This window comes from Ambystoma mexicanum, chromosome 3q (assembly GCF_040938575.1).
Source record: "Ambystoma mexicanum isolate Mex_15411 chromosome 3q, UKY_AmexF1_1, whole genome shotgun sequence".
In the NCBI taxonomy this organism is placed as follows: Eukaryota; Metazoa; Chordata; class Amphibia; order Caudata; family Ambystomatidae; genus Ambystoma; species Ambystoma mexicanum.
The window spans coordinates 243,432,913-243,449,603 of record NC_090926.1 but is presented as its reverse complement, the minus strand read 5'-3'; the positions used below and the strand labels follow the sequence as shown (position 1 = coordinate 243,449,603).

The 16,691-nt window shown below is 48.7% G+C and overlaps 1 protein-coding gene across 1 annotated transcript in view; it reads left to right on the top strand.

The window, feature by feature from the left end:
* The window catches only part of FAIM2 (Fas apoptotic inhibitory molecule 2), a 342,143-nt gene that overhangs the window by 78,078 nt on the left and 247,374 nt on the right, over positions 1–16,691 (top strand). Inside the window, exon 3 of the mRNA XM_069653661.1 lies at positions 15,934–16,034. Coding sequence (XP_069509762.1) covers positions 15,934–16,034 — 101 coding nt within the window. The remainder of the gene's footprint in view (positions 1–15,933; positions 16,035–16,691) is intronic.

The following is a 16,691-nucleotide window of genomic DNA, read 5'->3' as shown; positions in this document are numbered from 1 at the left end:
GTGATGTTATGTTATGTTATATCTGCTTTTGCTTTAGCTTATTTAATGAACATAAGCACCCTCAGGAGATAGCGGGTCACATTAAATGCATTAACATGATAAATCCTGTGTTAAGTGTATAATTCAGAGTAATGCTTCAGAGTGGTATCTCTCTGAGTCCAAGAACTTTACAATTCCTGGCTGTATATGCTTAATCATGTTGATGAGCGCACACACCTAGGCAGGCCTGTCTTTTAGTGCTGAGATACAGCCTAGGGTGAATGTTGATATGAGTGATTGATGATCAAGGGGTCTATTTTCACAGCATCAAAACGAGGAGGAGATAAGAGGCTCAGGGTCACACCTAACTCGTAGGAAATCAAGTCAGGGTGTCCGTAAGTGCCTGGAGGCCTGCTGTGTTGAAAGCAACTGAGAGGTCAAGTAGAACCAGGAGGTAGAGGTGGCCGTCGTCAAGGATACTGAGGGCGTCGTCGACCACCTTTATGGTTGTTGTCTCCATGCTGCATCTGGATCTGAACCCGGATTGATAGGTTTAGCGGAGAGTGTTTGTGTCGGTGTGTTACTGCAGTGGTGTGGCTTCAGCTTTCTCACTGATCTTACCTAGGAAGAGAAGATGTGTGATGGGGCGATAGTTACCTTGGTTGTCAGGATCCAAAGTGTGTTTGTTTAGTACCGGGAGGATTTGTCCTGTTTTAGGGTCGATGGGAAGGTGCCTTGAGTTAGGGAGCTGTTGATGATCTCCAGCTAGGAAAGAGAGCTTCTGCAGGGATTGTCTTGAGGATGGATGCTGGTAGGATGTCATCTGTATACGATTCGGCCTTGAATGCGGCCAGGGTTTTTGTCAGGTTCACTGTCGACAGTGTATTGAATGTTGTCAAGGGTGTGGAGATTTCGCAAGGAGGAACTTGAGGTGGGTCTGTGGATGCAGTGCTGGTGTCTATGTGCTCGCAAATCTGGCTGATTTTTTCTATGAATAAGGTGTTCATGGCGGTGGATTTTTCAATGGAGTGTGATTTGGCAGGTTCGGGTAGCGGGATGACGCATTGTTTGACTACTTTGAAGAGGGCTGTGCTTTGTTGTTGTATTCGGCTATGGTATTCTGATAGTAGGCCTTGGTTTGGCTGTGTTGATTAGTTTTCGCATGTTGCTCAGAGTTCGTTGAGCAGCGCCAGCTCGGATGAGGTCCTGGAGCGGCACTAAACTTTCTCTAGTTTCCTGATGACTCTTTTGCTGAAGCTGAGTTCTTGCATGTTCTTGCTTGTACCAGGGTGCTGATGATTTTGGTTTGCATGTAAGTTGTTTCAGAGGCATGTGTTGGTCGATGGAGGCTGAGAGAGTGGTGTTAAATGCTTCGTATGCGAGAGTCGCAGTTCGGTTGGGGGTGTTCGGTCATGTAAGGTGGAGGTTGGCAAGGCCTTCCATGAAGGACCTGAAGGTGTGGTGTGCTCAGGATGTTGACAGGCACGGTTAGGTGGTCAGAACAGTCAAGCGGGAGAGGAGAGCTGTAGTAGAGGATAGACAGTGCGGTGATGATTAGGTTGAGGATGGTACCTTTCTCGTGTATTGGGTCCTTTGTGTGCTGTGGGAAGCTGAGGGTGTTGAGAAGGCCAGGGAGAGCTTCCTTTATCGGTATGGTGGTCTTGTTGCCTGGGAGGTTGAAGTCTCCTAGGAAGAGGTTGTTGGTGTGTGTGAGGGGCATGGTGGTGACCAGGTCGGTGAAGTCTCCAATGAAGCTGGTGTTGGGTTTGGGTGGTCTGGTGATGAGATGGAAGGTGACTGTGTCTGTCAGGGAGAGCGGGAAGTGGCAGGAGAGGACTTTGAAGGGGCCAATGTTGTTGGCATCAAGTCTGGTGCAGGGTCACAAGGTCTTTTGGATGACTTGCAAGGCCTCTGCCTGTCTTGTTCAGCCAGTCTCTGTGTTGGATACTGTAGTTGTCAGGGAGAAGGACATCGAGGATATGGGTGGATGTCAGCGAGGTCTCAGTGATGAAGATGGTGTCAAGGTTGTGGGTAGGAATGAGGTCGGCGATGTCTGCTGCATAGGTTATAACTGAGCGGACATTGGCGAGCATAAACGTCTGTGTTGTGGACGGTAAAGGGTTGCTGAAGAGCTTGGGGCTGATGTGGGTGAGGTTGCTACATTGTGGAATCCATCCAGGGCTGATGTCATTGATGTTGGTATTGCCTGGTGATGGTGGGGATGGCCTGTAGGGACGGAGGGAAAAACACATGTTGGCGCGTGCTTACCTGTTGTCTGAGCAGGGGTTCGGGCCCTGCGTCCTCTCGGTCCAAACAGGTGCAAACAGGAATTGCCCTTTTTTTGTTGTTCATGTGTGAGGCAATGTTGCCATTTGTCAACATTGCTTTGGCAAGTGCATGCTGCATTGTGGTACCTGTCGTCATGTTCGTGTTTATAGTTGCTACTGCATGTGTACATCAGCATCTCCATGCAGGTAAGTCTGACATGCGTATGCTCCCCTGCCTGTATGTTGACGCTGGTGCGGGAGGTGGTCAAGTACAGAATTTGCATTTGCTTGTCATGCCATCCTTTGCGTAGCTATTTACACCTCCCATCCCCATTTGGGCATGTGCTTCAGAGCGCATGTGTGCTGGCTTTTCTACTCACCCACTATCCAGGTCTGTTGTCCACTGTGCGTCTACATATATCCTGGCAGCGTGCTGTTCCATAGGAACATGCCATCGTGGGTGGAACCAGGGTAGGGGGTAGGGGTACAGCAGTGGGTGATGTACAGGTTGGGGTCACAGATCACCTGCACATTCAGGAAGTGGTAGTGCTTGCAGTTATGTGGCATTGCACTTGCCGCAGGAGGGCTTTGAGCACATGGTCCAACACTGTGCATAATGTGGGCTGCCGTGCATCATGGCCACTTAGTGCTGAAAGGTGCCAGTTCCGAGGAATTGTAAGACAGACACTAGCTTCAGCAGTGGGGGGCATAGCTGTCCGGATGTTGATCCTGCTCCCTATGTCGTCCCAGATTGTGGTGAGCATCTCTGTTATGGTCTCCCTGTTGAGGCGGTACAGGTTGACCAACTGGCTGTCGGTGAGGGTCCAGGGTGAGGGCCTAACCCTGGGGAGCAGTGCGTGCCTTGCCTGGGCTCTCTTCCATCTCCTCTTCCCCCCCCCCAAACTCCCCCCTGTGCTCCCTGTGCCCTGGCCTGGTTGTCCTGTCTCTCTACTTCAGCTGCAGCATGAGCAGCTGCCTGTCCAAGCTCACAGTGGCTAGTGGCAGCATGGTGTTTGAAAAAGTGTTTGGGGTAGAGGTGTGCCTTACGTAGCACTCTGGAGTGGATTGGGATCACCTATGGCTTATTTCAGGCACCTGTGCTCATTTACCTCCAGGTGGAAGCTGGAGGAAACTGCACTGTGTTTTCGGAAGTATTAGCACTGGTTTTCGGCACTAATACCGCCAAACGTGGACTTGTGATGCGTGTGGCTGGCTGTAATAGTGCCTACTGATTTTACAGTCAGCGGTATTTGCACCGGCTCATGATCCAGCAGAGCAGTATTGGTGGCGTTAATCCCGTGACCGCCACTTTTAAGGGTTACCGCCAGACTTGTAATGAGGCCCACAGTCCCATTATATCACACTTTGACAAACCCAGTTTGACAAGTACAGCATAATCCAGTTTGATACCCCAGTATATTTTGCTATGATATTCCCAGTTTGAAAATCCCAGCACAATCACAGTTGGTTAAATGCCAGTATGCTCCTAGTTTGACATTTGCAGATTAGTGCCACAGCCATGCACCCATGAGCAGCCAGCCCACAATGCCCACGCATTGTCACCAGATGTCCAGGGATGGCACATGGGGAAACCAGCATACCACATGCATGGTGTGAATACACTTCCACATGACAGCCACCATGTCCGCTGCACATGTCACCAACATACACCTATGTAACATATGCTGCAAGGGAACAGGGTACATATGAAGCACAAATGCATGGCACAAGAGACACTGCATGCTCAGGCATAGAATAGACACGTCGTGAAATGAAGGCCCATATGCATGCATGAGTAGTCCATTGACCTGATAATGTGTAAGTCCACCCCACACCTTACACCGTGACTAATGCCTGTGCCTCCCCCCATGCAAGTGACTGTGGATACCCACAGTTGCCATGGCTAATGATCCCTGTGCGTGGTCCACAAACACTGCAGGATATTGCCTACAACCACACTCACAGCAGTGTCTGTGTGTGCATTGAGCGTACCTTCGGCCTCTTGAAGGCACGTTTCTGTTTCCTCGACTGTACTGGTGGAGCCCTGATGTACATTCCAGAGAATGTGGGCAAAATTGTGCTTGTCTGTGCCATACTGCACAATATCTGCCTGAAGAGGAATGTTCAGCTACCCCCTGAAATGGAGATGCCAGCCCAAGAAGGTGATGATGCAGTACCTGTGGCAGAGGCAAATGTATGCATTGCCAGAGAGGACATGAGGGATGGGAGAATGGCACGCCAGGGAGTGATAAACAATTTTCTTTTTAAACCTTCACAAGGCACAAGCCATGCACGACTGTGTGACACCAACTCAGTCATTAAACTCGGCAATGACACAATCAGGAATGTCCTCACATTGATGAACTTCAATTGTGTTTATAGAATGCAGTGCCCCAACTATCTCCCCTACCCCTTCCCACCACCAACTCCTCAGCACACTAGCCTCCTCCTACAAACTCCCCAGCACACTATCCCCTCTCAACCTCCCACCACCAACTCCCCAGCACACTATCCCACTTACCCCTCCCACCACCAACTCCTCAGCACACTATCCTCCTCCCCTCCCACCACCAACTCCCAGAACACTATCCCTTCTCCCCCTCCCACCACCAACTCCCCAGTACATTATCCTCCCTACCACCTCCCACCAGCAAGTCCCCCACACATTATCCCCTTCTCCCCTCCCACCATCAACTCCCCAGCATGGCCACTCAAGCTAATCAGTGTCTCAGAGTCCCCTACAACGGTGGCCTCTTCCCCCCTGCCAGCCCCCAGTGAGTTTGGACAAAGAAGGCACTGTCACAGACGCCTCAGCGTTCTCTGCTCTGGCTCATCTGTAGGAGTGGTTGAAGTGGAGGGAACAGAGCCTGTCCCCAGTAATTGTTGCCGTTGCACCTCTGTGCTCTGCCGGATGGCCTATGCCAGTGCAGAGACGCCTTCAGTCATCTCCCTGACCCTCTGGGCATACAGTGTCGGGCAGAGTCGGTCGCAGAGCTGCTCTGCAGCCTTCGAGGTAGGAGAGAAGTATTTTTTCCTTGGTTGTTACCGAGTGGTGCTGTGCTGGAGGAGGAGCTGTCCTCAAAACCTCAATTTGCACATGGAGCAGCCGCAGTGTTGGTCGCAGAGTTGCTCGGCAGTCTGCACAGTCCGCACAGGCTAAGAAGGCCCGAGAACTGGAGGTTCATATGTGCCATTAGAGGTTTTGAGCATTACTCTGCGTTTCCTACTCCAGCTTACGTTTCCTACTCCAGCTTACTCCCCGAGTGCCTCCCATGTTCATCTGGTACTGGCTATGCTACCATGTTTCGAGAGTGACTGCAGGCTTTGCCTTTGAGCTCTAATGCTCTGTGCCCATGTGTTTCCAACATTGACCCAGGAACTGATTCGGTACAGTGCATTGCCTCTGGGAGCTACGGAAGATTTACTGTGGTGGCCAGCTGTCCTTGCTGGTTGCAGTGCGTGGCCCCTGGACAAGATAACCTTCCCACTGAGGTCTTCCTCTGATCTTGCTGCTCCTTTGGGGCTTGTTGAGGGCGAGCCTGCTTGTGCGGATATGTCTGCCCATTGACTATTACAACTGCATGATCCGCTCTTTCCTTATCCCCTCCCCTTTTCCCCTTTATTTGAATTACCTACTTTTCGCTGTTGGGCATCAACTGAGGTTGGTGCGGTTACCTGGACAATCATTCCAGGATCGAAGAGAGACCCCCCAAACCTGCCCCTTGTAGGGCAGTTAATCATGCCTCTAAACAGTCATCCTGCTCCTTTCCCCTCAATAAAAATAAACTGACTAAGCAGCCGCATGCTACAGCTAAGCATGGTACTAATAAACCTCAACATTCAGCTCAAAAGAAAATGACTACCTATTTTGAAACAAAGTCTACCATAGCTAAGAGCGGGAGTGAGTGAACCAAGAAGCCAGCAAAGCAGCAGTGTGACAATATCCTACAAAGCTCTTTTTTGATTGACAACAATCAATCGTTTCTTAACCACTGCCTTACTTTGAAGCGGCTTTCTTTAGCCCCCAATGATTGCAGACAAATAAACATTGTAAACTCTTATCTGTCTGACACTCCAGATCTGTAACATTTGGTAACACCTACATTTTCCTATTCTTCTGTGAGTGAAGAGGCAGAGTCTGAATTTGCCCAAGAAGTTAATCCGAAGTGTCCAATAGGGGGCGCCTCAGACGTGACAGTCTCTCCATCAGATACGATTCTAGCCAAACTTGATGCACTTTTTTCTCTCTGCTCATAATTGGCAGAGGACCACTTATCGATCCACATATGCTGGGCCATATCAATGAATCCACGGCAGCCAGGCCCAAGATCGTCAAAGCTGCTCCTCCTTCTTCAAGAGACCTCTCACATACTGTACCATCTGTGAGGAGACTTCTCCTGGAAAAGGAGGCTCCAGTTAAGCCCAGGAATCCCACTTCTTCGTCCTTGTCCCTTATCAAAAAAGTGTCTTCCCATCCTGTTACCTTGCAGGGCCCCAAGCTGAGTGTAACAGCGTCCTGCAGAAAGCAAGCCCTTGATGCTATCTAAGTGGAACAGTCAATACTGGCCAGTCCTGGTGCTTCGCCCAAGGAGAAAAAGAGGCGCAGGATGAAGACAGGGGGTGGGTTACCTCCGCCTCTTCTTTTAAAACATGGGGATGCACTTGCCACCCCGGTAGCGGTGCTCCCCTCTCTAAAATGCCAAGACTTCATCCGGGCTCCTTCCACACCTAGCAACTATTTAGCTGTTAACACCTTTTCGGATGGCGCTACATGTCAAGTGATGTTGTACGGTCCCTCGGCAGGAAAGCAGTCCTTTAGTGAGTAAGAAAAGACAACGGCTACCCCTCCCTTAACCTCAAAGTTAAAGATCTATCTGGTACTTCGACAAACTGTAATGCAGAGTTCCATTCCATTGTGCATAACACTGGAGCCCCCAGGAAGGCATTTCCATTGCCGCCTACTCAGCCGACCCATGCTGAGGGCATTTCGAATTTGCTCCTAGCTGCATGGCATTCTTGTCTGAAGCCATGGAGTAGACCCGGGGAAAATGAGAGGCTGCACACTGACTTCCGCCGAAATCAAGCTGGCTTAAAATACATCAAGATAGTTGAATGAGAGCCTTCAAATACCAGTACCTTCTTGAATCAAACATGGGTGCTCAAACTGCTGCAGCTTATACCTGATCTTAGTGGTCTCACTTCTGAGGACATAGTGACTTTAGAGTTGCCTCCTTATCATAGCTTCACCAACTGGGTATTGCTGAAATTGGCTTCTCCTCTGATTTCGGATTGTGTTTGTAAAAATGCCACCCTGCTTTATGATTTGGATTTTGATAAATATGTCTTTTATCTAGCCTCTGATCAGATTGCTTGGGCCCACATGCCACAAGGTGGCCTTACTGGTCCTAGCTGGGCAGTAACTCACGTTTAGACCAACGATCAAGGGCCTGTGTCTTGAAAGGGAAGAAGGATCGGGGTGTGGTCTCATGTCCCCCATTGAATTGAACTCAGGAACTTGCACCCGGTCCATTACATTACTTTCTTGGAACACCCAGGGCCACCGTTCTTTCCTGACTAACCCTAAGGGTGGAAAAGAATTATTGACATCTCACATCTTCTGTGTACAGGAAACCTGGCTTACGTCCCTCTTTTATCTGGATGGCTATTCCATGTTTTTTCCCTTTCCTCCCCATCAATTTTGTGACGCCCTAAAGGTGGGCTCTGTATTGGGGTTAGGTGCGACTATTCCCTGACTCCTTTTCATGCTGTAAGGGAGGAAAAACATTATTTGGCAGGTACTATACCTGATTTCCCTGCAAATGGGGGTGGCACACTGGTCTAAAACTGCTAGCCTAATAGATATTGTTCATGATACATTGTGTGAGTGGTTGGGTGAAATAAAGGCTGGGGACATTATCCTCACGGGTGACTTTAATGTGGATTGTTCGGATGAGTATGGGTCCCCAGCGGGAGTTCACATGGGCCCCACCATAATTAAGCAAGCGAGTGACAAGAGGTTCTCTCTGCTTTCGACCTGATTCCCCTGTCTACCGAATCCCCTCTACTGAACTTCACATGGTCCATTGGGGTAAGTCACAGCAGAATTGACTTTATGTTTGTAAATAAGGCTATCAGAAACCAAGTACCCCAACTTCGCACTCAATCTGTAAACATGAGTGATCATGTCACATTAAAAATGGCATGTAAAAAGGTTCATACAAAACCCACGGAGTATCTTCGGCCAACCCTCTAGTTAACATAGCAAGAAACAGAATACTCTGGTCAACAGCCATTATTGACAGTTTTTATCGTGCACTGACCAGGGAATATCTCATGACAGAATCCATCTTGGATAGATGTAATTGGGATTTGGGGCAGCTAATGGATGTTTTTCTGCCACAGGGACTCAAACATCTGACCAAATGTTTTAAATCCTCCAAGCAGGGTGCCTCTTATGATGCCGTAATCGCGGCCAAGAAAAGAGCACTGAGGTCCCAGCTTAGATACACCAAGTGGAACATGGCTAAGCAGTTAAGGGAAGGCAGTGGCCAACTTAAAATCTTTAAAAAATCTATTTCGGGTATGGCTCAAGGGCCATAAAATCATCTATACTTCCGCAAGATGGCAGCTCATATGTACGTGGATCGTCATGCTCGATTCCAAGAAATTTTGGCATATGTTGGGTACCTTCTGAGTCAACTCTGAGGCACAGGAAGTCTGCTGCGTCGCTGAGGTAGCCTGGGGTAGATACATATTGGACCTGTATTTTTGCTCGGAGGAACCTAGCAGCGCTTCCCTAGTTATCTCTATGACCAAAACCACCGTCTGGCACCATGTGGCAGAAGCCGATTTACAGGGAATGATTATGAAATCTAAAGCCTCTGGGGCTGTTGGCCCTGACTGCCTTTGTAATGCAGCACTGAAGATGGCCCCATCTTTTTGGGCCACTTTGCTGAAACAGCTCTTTCTACGTATTGTCGAGACGGGACATCCCACAATCCTGGCGGGACTTGATATTGGTCTCCGTTTTTAAACGGGGATTGCGCGCTAACCCCTCCTGTTTTCACTTATTTGCTATGTTAGATTGTAGCTCGAAACTCATTGCAGGCCTATTGCTTCAGCTGCTGAACTACTGGGTGGAAAGAGAACATCTTCTCGGGCCCGCATCAGTCGGCCTTTAGAAGGGACTTTAATACCTCCCATTCTATCTGGATCCTCCAGACACTTATATCTGATGCCCATAACTATCCTGATATGCCACTGCACTTATGCTTTGTAGACTACAGTGCTGCCTTTGATAGTGTGATTCGACCTCGCCTATAGGACAAATTGGTAGCGTGGGGAATAGACAGCACATTGTTGTATTTCATAAAGCTGCTGTATTCTGATACCAGGGTCAAAGTTAGACTCTCGCAAGAGAGTGCCATGTCAGGGTTTTACCAAACCAACATGGGCCTCAAGCAGGGGTGTGCTTTACACAATCTGTTATACAATCCTATTATACAATCTGTATGTATCAGATATGCAGCATTTCTTAAAATAATCAACCTCCACGATTTGGCAGAGAGGAGATAGTCTGCCTTATGTATACTCAGTGGTCATGGACAGGACCGCCATGGGACTGCAGCGATCATTAAATGCGCTGCATGCATATTAACAAATCAATGGTCTGAAAATTAACCTATCTAAGAACAAGGTTATGATTTGTAGTAAGAGGCAGAAATGTAACGGGCGATTTTCGTGGGTCCTGGATAGTGCTCGCCTTGATTATGTCCTTGGCTACAAACACCTCGGTGTACAGGTTTCGGCTTCTCCGTCCTTGGCCCACCTGAAGGCGGGGATAGTTACACAAACCTGGGCCAAGTGGCTGACTTTAAGGAGGGTTATCCTTGAGAATGGTGGTAGATCTACTGAAGCCCTGGTAAATGCATATAGGGTGTCGATCATACCGAGCATCCTATATGCTCTTGAAGTTTTTCCTTTGAGGGCTGTGTCATGGCTTCCCAAACTCGAGGCTAACATCTTGCGCTCTATACTTAATCTACCTATTTCTATCCCGGTTGAGGCCCTGCATTTGGAATTGGGCCTACAATCACTTTTGGCCCATTGAAAAGTGGCGGCATGCAAGTTCTGTGTTGAAATCAAATTTAACGGGAGCGCTAATTGCTCCTTGCTATACTGAACTCTGGACCATTGTAGTCTTCGCTCTAAAAGCACTTGGTTCAGGGATTTGGAGACTATGGTGTGTTTGCCTGCCGAGATATCAATCTAACCTGCTCTAACATGTGTGACGTCCCCATATTTCTGAGTGGGTCGAGTGGTAAATCCTGTATCCATAACCGCATTATAACCCTCAGCAGACTGGCGTTGATGAGCAGGTGCACAGTGTATTCCCAGCAGGGCCTATTCAGAGATTCTCAGCGTAGATATCTTGTCACACTCTATCTCCATGTCTTTATCAGATTTATACTCCATCTTCGACTTGATATACTCCTAGCTCTGGATTATACCGGGGCATGGAGGGGCATAAAAAGAGAGGAGCGCCTCCGCCGGTTATGCTCTGCCAAGGGGAAAACGGCGCGACATGTCCTCACGGATTGTCAGGCACTGAGTGTTTTTTACCTACCGGGATATGCAAAATTTGTAAATTTTGGCTCTTATCAGTTCTGGAGTATGCCTTATTGTGGGGAATCGTACGTTATTTCTGCTGCCGCCTTCCAAGTATGACTTAAAATTAAGTTAACATACTCCTTTTATAAGTGATTGCATATCTAGAGAGAATGGATGAACTTATGTGCAATGTGTCATATCTAAAATTAAAAGTATATTTTACTGGTTTGAGATGAAGTATTGTTTTCTGTACCTTATGATGCCATTTTAATGTATTTTATGGTTTTATGTGCGAAAGGACTTAATGTTTCCTACATGCACTAAAATAAAAATAAAAGTGTCAGGGTGGCCATGCTGGCAGTTGTCTCTGCCCTGTTCCGAGAGATGGCCTGCACAATCCTGCGGGTACCTCCTTGAATACTGTCTCTAATGGCCCACAGGTGTTCAAAGTGCGTGTGGCCAATTGCATCCATCTCCCATTGTCTGCGCTCCATGTCCTCAAGCTCTGCGATAGCATGCTGTGTGTAGGTGTGTGCTGTGTGGGAGAGTGGCTTTGCACTGGACCTGAGCTGTATTCAGGGGAACCATATGAGGGAGTGTCAACGTCCGGCTCAGGTGACAGTGCACGCCAGTGGCGGCATGGATGTCTATCCAGGGAGTGTGGACACTGACAGCGTGAAGGGCTATCCGGGGAGTTTGGACACTGGTGACATGGAGGGCTATCCGGGGAGTGTGGACACTTGTGGCGTGAATGGCTATCCGGGGAGTGTGGATGCTGACGGCGTGGAGGGCTATCCAGGGTTTGTGGCCCTTTGGCAGGCGGTGACACTGAGCTGTGTCCCCCTGAGACTCTTCAATCACCCTGCCAGCAAGTGTGGCCTCAGTGTCTGTGCCTCCACTGCGAGTGTGGGTGCAGGCGGTCCTCACACTGTTCCTGATGGCCTGTGATGTGGGCATTGGCATGGCCCTGCTGTGTTTCGGTGTCACGCGGCGGGACATCCACCTCGGAGTAGCCTGAGTGACCCTTTGCGGGGTGGTGGTGGAAGACCTTGCGGGCCCGGATATGCTGCTCCCAGGTGGGCCTGCAACCTCTTCCTCCTCTGGCAATGCATGAGTGACTGTAGGGTTCATAGGAAATGTCATCAGGTATGGTTCCCCCACTTCTGTTGGCATGGAAGACACATTTGCTATGGTACAGAGAGGAAACCCAAACAAATAGGCATGTGGGCATGGTTGGTCAGATGGTATTATTGCATGTGGGCCCAGCATCATGGGGTTGCTTGTAGCGATCAGTGGGTGTCACATGGCCTGTTGGTCTTTGGCCTGTGTGTGTGGAGGGCAGGATGTTCATGCAGGGGAAACTGACATCTGACATGCATGCTTGTGGTCCTTCATGCCCCCATATGCCGTCCCCGGTGGCACTCACATGGTGGGATGGGGTGTGGCTTAGTCCATAGCACAGGCATGGTTCTATGGGGCACTGCTGTGCAGCCAGCAAGTCTGCACTGTGGTACACAATGATTGGCAGGCTGAGCACATATTGGTGTGGGGGGCGTGTACTTCCCTGTGGCTTGTCTGCCATGCCAACAGTCTGCACTGTGGTGCACAATTATTGGCAGGCTGAGCACATATTGGTGTGGGGGGCGTGTACTTCCCTGTGGCTTGTCTGCCATGCCAACATGGGGCAGGCCAACTGGGCCTGCAACATGCTGGTGTGACTGCTGCACGGTGTCGTGGTTACTCACGCACCTCAACCTTTCTGGCACAGAGTACGACAGTAGGGGTGTGGCACGCATGGCATTTGGTTGGGTCACCTGCCACCCCTTCCTGCTGCTGTGACGCTCAGGATTGCCCTTGGTGCCTTGCCACATGGCTGCTGTGCAGGGTGGCTAATGTGCCACCCCATCACTCCACCCTGTTGGCATGCCCAGCTTCTCGGTCTGCTGACATGTGTCAATGTCTACTGAGGCATCTTAATGCTGGTCTATCATTTGTGCATGCACTTGTGTTGGGGGTGTAAGGGGGTTGACTCACCACCTGCCTCCTGGCTGCTGGAACTTACCTTCACACTGCCAACTCCCTCTAGCCCTTCGATGTCCAGCACTGTACTACATTTCTCCTCCCAGGTGGTGAGGACCAGTGGGTCCACAGTGCCTCCTCAGTCGCCAGGGACTCCTGGCAGTATTGTGACAGCAGTTCCTGCACCCTGACCCTCAGGTTGTTCCACTACTTGCTGCAGTCCTCTCCATCACAGGTTACATGTGCCACTGCTGTCAACTACTGGCAGATGGTATTCCAGATGTATGTCCTGCGCTGCTGGGTGGTCTCAGGCTGCCGACTGCCATAAAGATCTTCACAGTGGGCAATGAACTCATCTGTGAGGACCACCAGCTCCCCCTCCCTAAATTTGGGTTTGCGCAGGTGATGTTCTGCTACCTTGCCTCTTATCCTCTCCTGGGACATTCTTGCTTCTTTTCAGGACCGGATGGCTGCTGGAAGTGGAAATATTTAATTATTTAATGGATTGTGTTTTTCAAAATGGCCACCACAATGCTCCCAGACCGGCGATCACGCAATTTCTGCCAGCGCTATTAGCCCCGGTGCTAACAGCGCTGGCATAGCAGGAGGTAGCACAATTAGCATTGAGGTAACCCTTAATTCTATGTATTTTCCGCTGGGTGCTTATAGCGTTACCACCGGAGTCTGGCGCCTTTACGGCAGGTTGTGATGCAGCGCTAATACCACTGCACGACCCAGCAGTAGCGCTATTTCTGCTCAGTGGAAATTGCGCCAAATTACTACCCGCTTGTGATGAGGCCCACAGTTAGGAAGATACTCAGGTTTGTGTCTAGGACTACATCAATGGCAGGCATACACTGCGGTTTTAGTGCCAGCACAATAGCCACCTTTGTGGCAATTTTAGTGCTGATGAAATGAAAAGGCTTGAACGAATGTTATCGCTTTCAGAATGGCCAGAGTGACACTGGTATTAGTGTCAGGGGTGACACCCGTGTAAATGTTGTCATTGCAATCCTCCTTATACCTTTTCTAAGGTGAGCATCATGGAACCGGTGGCTTCATGCTCTCAGGACTCGGACTTCGTCAGATTCAATAAATGCAAATCCTGACATTGTGCAAGTGCTACACACAAAGCAAATCCAGTCTCTGCTCCAGTGCTAATACAAGGTCAAATTGGGTCACTACAACAAGTAATGCGTGTATGTCAAAAATAATTTCCCAGCGAGAGGCGATGCTATTGGACCCCAGCAATAAATGCCTATTGGCTTGCAAGCTGGGTGGGAGCCAGCCTGCAAGCCAATAGCAGACACTGCCTGGGACTAGAGTGTTTACTGGGGCAACCTTTGCAGGTTGTATCTCGGCCAGGTCCTAGATCACAGTGAGGATCATGTGTCTCCCTGCTTTCCAGTACAGCCAACAGCAGGTAAACCTCCTCAAGCCTGGCAGAGTGCCAATATGCCTTAACTGAAAAAGGCCCGAAGTGTACGATTCAAAGCCCTGTAGAGGCAAGTTAACAACCCTGGGCATATTGAGGGCCATTACTGAGTACTAAGGTCCTCATCATGGCCTTGGCGGTTTCCTGGTGATAATTTCGCTGGGATGCTGCCAATGCAATAGCGTTACCACAACTCGGTCCGGCGCTAGTACCGGAGTTGCGGTAAGGCCGTTACTCCCCTTATTTTTTTTAGAGTCCATAGGACTCTATGGGGCAGTAATGGCGCTATTAGCGCCCGTGCAATTACCGCTGGGCTAATAGCGCTTATTATGGGTGGAAAGGGGAGGTTTTTACCTCCAGCAAAAAACTGGAGGCAAACCGCTAATAGCATTACCGGTGCATTTATACCACTCTGCCCAACCCCTGATGAGACCCTAAAGCTTGCTAACACCAAACACACACCAGCTGTTGCCAGCTGATAACCCTATGCTGCACTCACAGCTGGTGTGTGTTTGGTGTTTCATATTTTAGGATCTCGAGTGGCCTTGAGAATCTCCCTGCTGCACGTGAAGCTGTAAATGAACTACCTGAGTTCAAATGATCATATCCTAGCGAAATGACCTGAATTTATATACTTTTAATATTGTTGTGCCTTCCAACATATACTGTTTTCTGATTACCCTAAAGCTTATTACCATTCCCTGCAGCGACTTATTGACGGCATTAGCACCGCCGCGTAACCTTCAAGGCGTGAAGGGATAAGTTATTTCAGGGTAGCAAAAGGGCCATGAATGGGAAAGTGCCACGTTTGGTACCCTAAAAACCCTGCACAAATTAGACGGCTGCCATGGAAATGGCAGCTGACACTCCATGTGAAGTCCCCCCTCCATTTCCAAGGTGGTCACCCTGAAGCAGCAGGTTGCTGGCTCAGAGGAGGAATGTGTGGTGGCAGCTGCTTCATGTGGCAATGGTGGTAAGTGGTAAACTGTTTAATGAAAATGAGGGAGAATGACGTGCGTGAGCTAAGTGAGTGGAGGGCAGAGGGGCACGAAGGGAGCAGGGGGCAGACACAAGCATCCAACAGTTTTGCTCAGAGCATGGGCGTAAACTACTTGGTAAGCCTACCATCCAAGGAACGTGGGTGGTTGCACCTGACTGCTAATGCAAATGAGCAATGATATTCTAAGTGGCTGCACTGGAATAATATGTATTAATAAAGATATTTGGCACTGGATATGCATTGACACTTAGATATTGATGTATTAATCCTGTTGTGCAGTGCCCTGTATACCTTTGTGCCAAGATTGCGCTTTTAGTAGGTAAGATAGCTCATTGGGTTGAGCGCTCACTGCTGTGGTCTGTGTCTGATCTTCAGCTTGCAGGTTTGAATCACTGCCAGGCCAACTCAACCATTCAGCCTTCTGAGGTCAATAAATGAATACCAACAGGTTGGGTTATATTGTATGCAAATATGTTCTATGTAAAGCGCTTTGGTGAAAGCTCTATATATAACACATCAAATGTATTGATTAACTATATAATAAAATAAAAGTATATGTTTTTCGATACCTGTGCAAGTAGATAAAATAAGGGTGATTAAAGACTACACTTTTTGTATTCCAGACACCCGCCCGAACTACAACATCCATTATCAAGAAGACAGAGAGATGCTCACCGCCTTCAGCTGGGATGACCAGAACATCAGACGAATATTCATTAGGAAGGTGAGGAAGTGTCAGTGATTGGCTCTTATGATGCCTTGCTGCTGTTTGCATAACTCCTTCCACCTGTGACCGGGCCAGGATCAACTTGTCATTTTCTTTGAGATCCCTCACTTCCATAACCATGGTTGCCTCCCTCTATTATGTTGTTTCTGTAGAAACCCAGGAATCAATTTAAGGATTTGATGAGCAGGAGAACAAAAGAGCTTGTGTATTGGGAATGAGGGCTCAATGTACAGCGTGCTCCAACATTAGCACTTAAGTGCTGGTGGGTTCACTCCATGCAATTTACTCACATTTGCATAACGGAGTGCAAAGGCAAAGTGTAAAAACAGGCGTTATGATCCTTATGCCCTGCTTTTACACTTCATTTTGTAGAAAAGTGTAAATGCCACCTGGCATTAGTGCATGGTGGACAGCATTTACAATGTATTCTGAAGGAATACGCCTGCTCTCTTACACCACCGTGAAAATCTTATGCTGCTATAAATCAATGAGGCATCTGAAGACCGAGGAGGAATGTGTGGTGGAAATGTTAAATCTGTTTCATGTCCCTATTCTGCCACTAAATACAAAATGGTTGCAAAATCCCCCATAGTCTAGGTAAGTAAATTGTAGACAGATTACACCTTGAATTTAGACCTTACTTTCACTTACTGT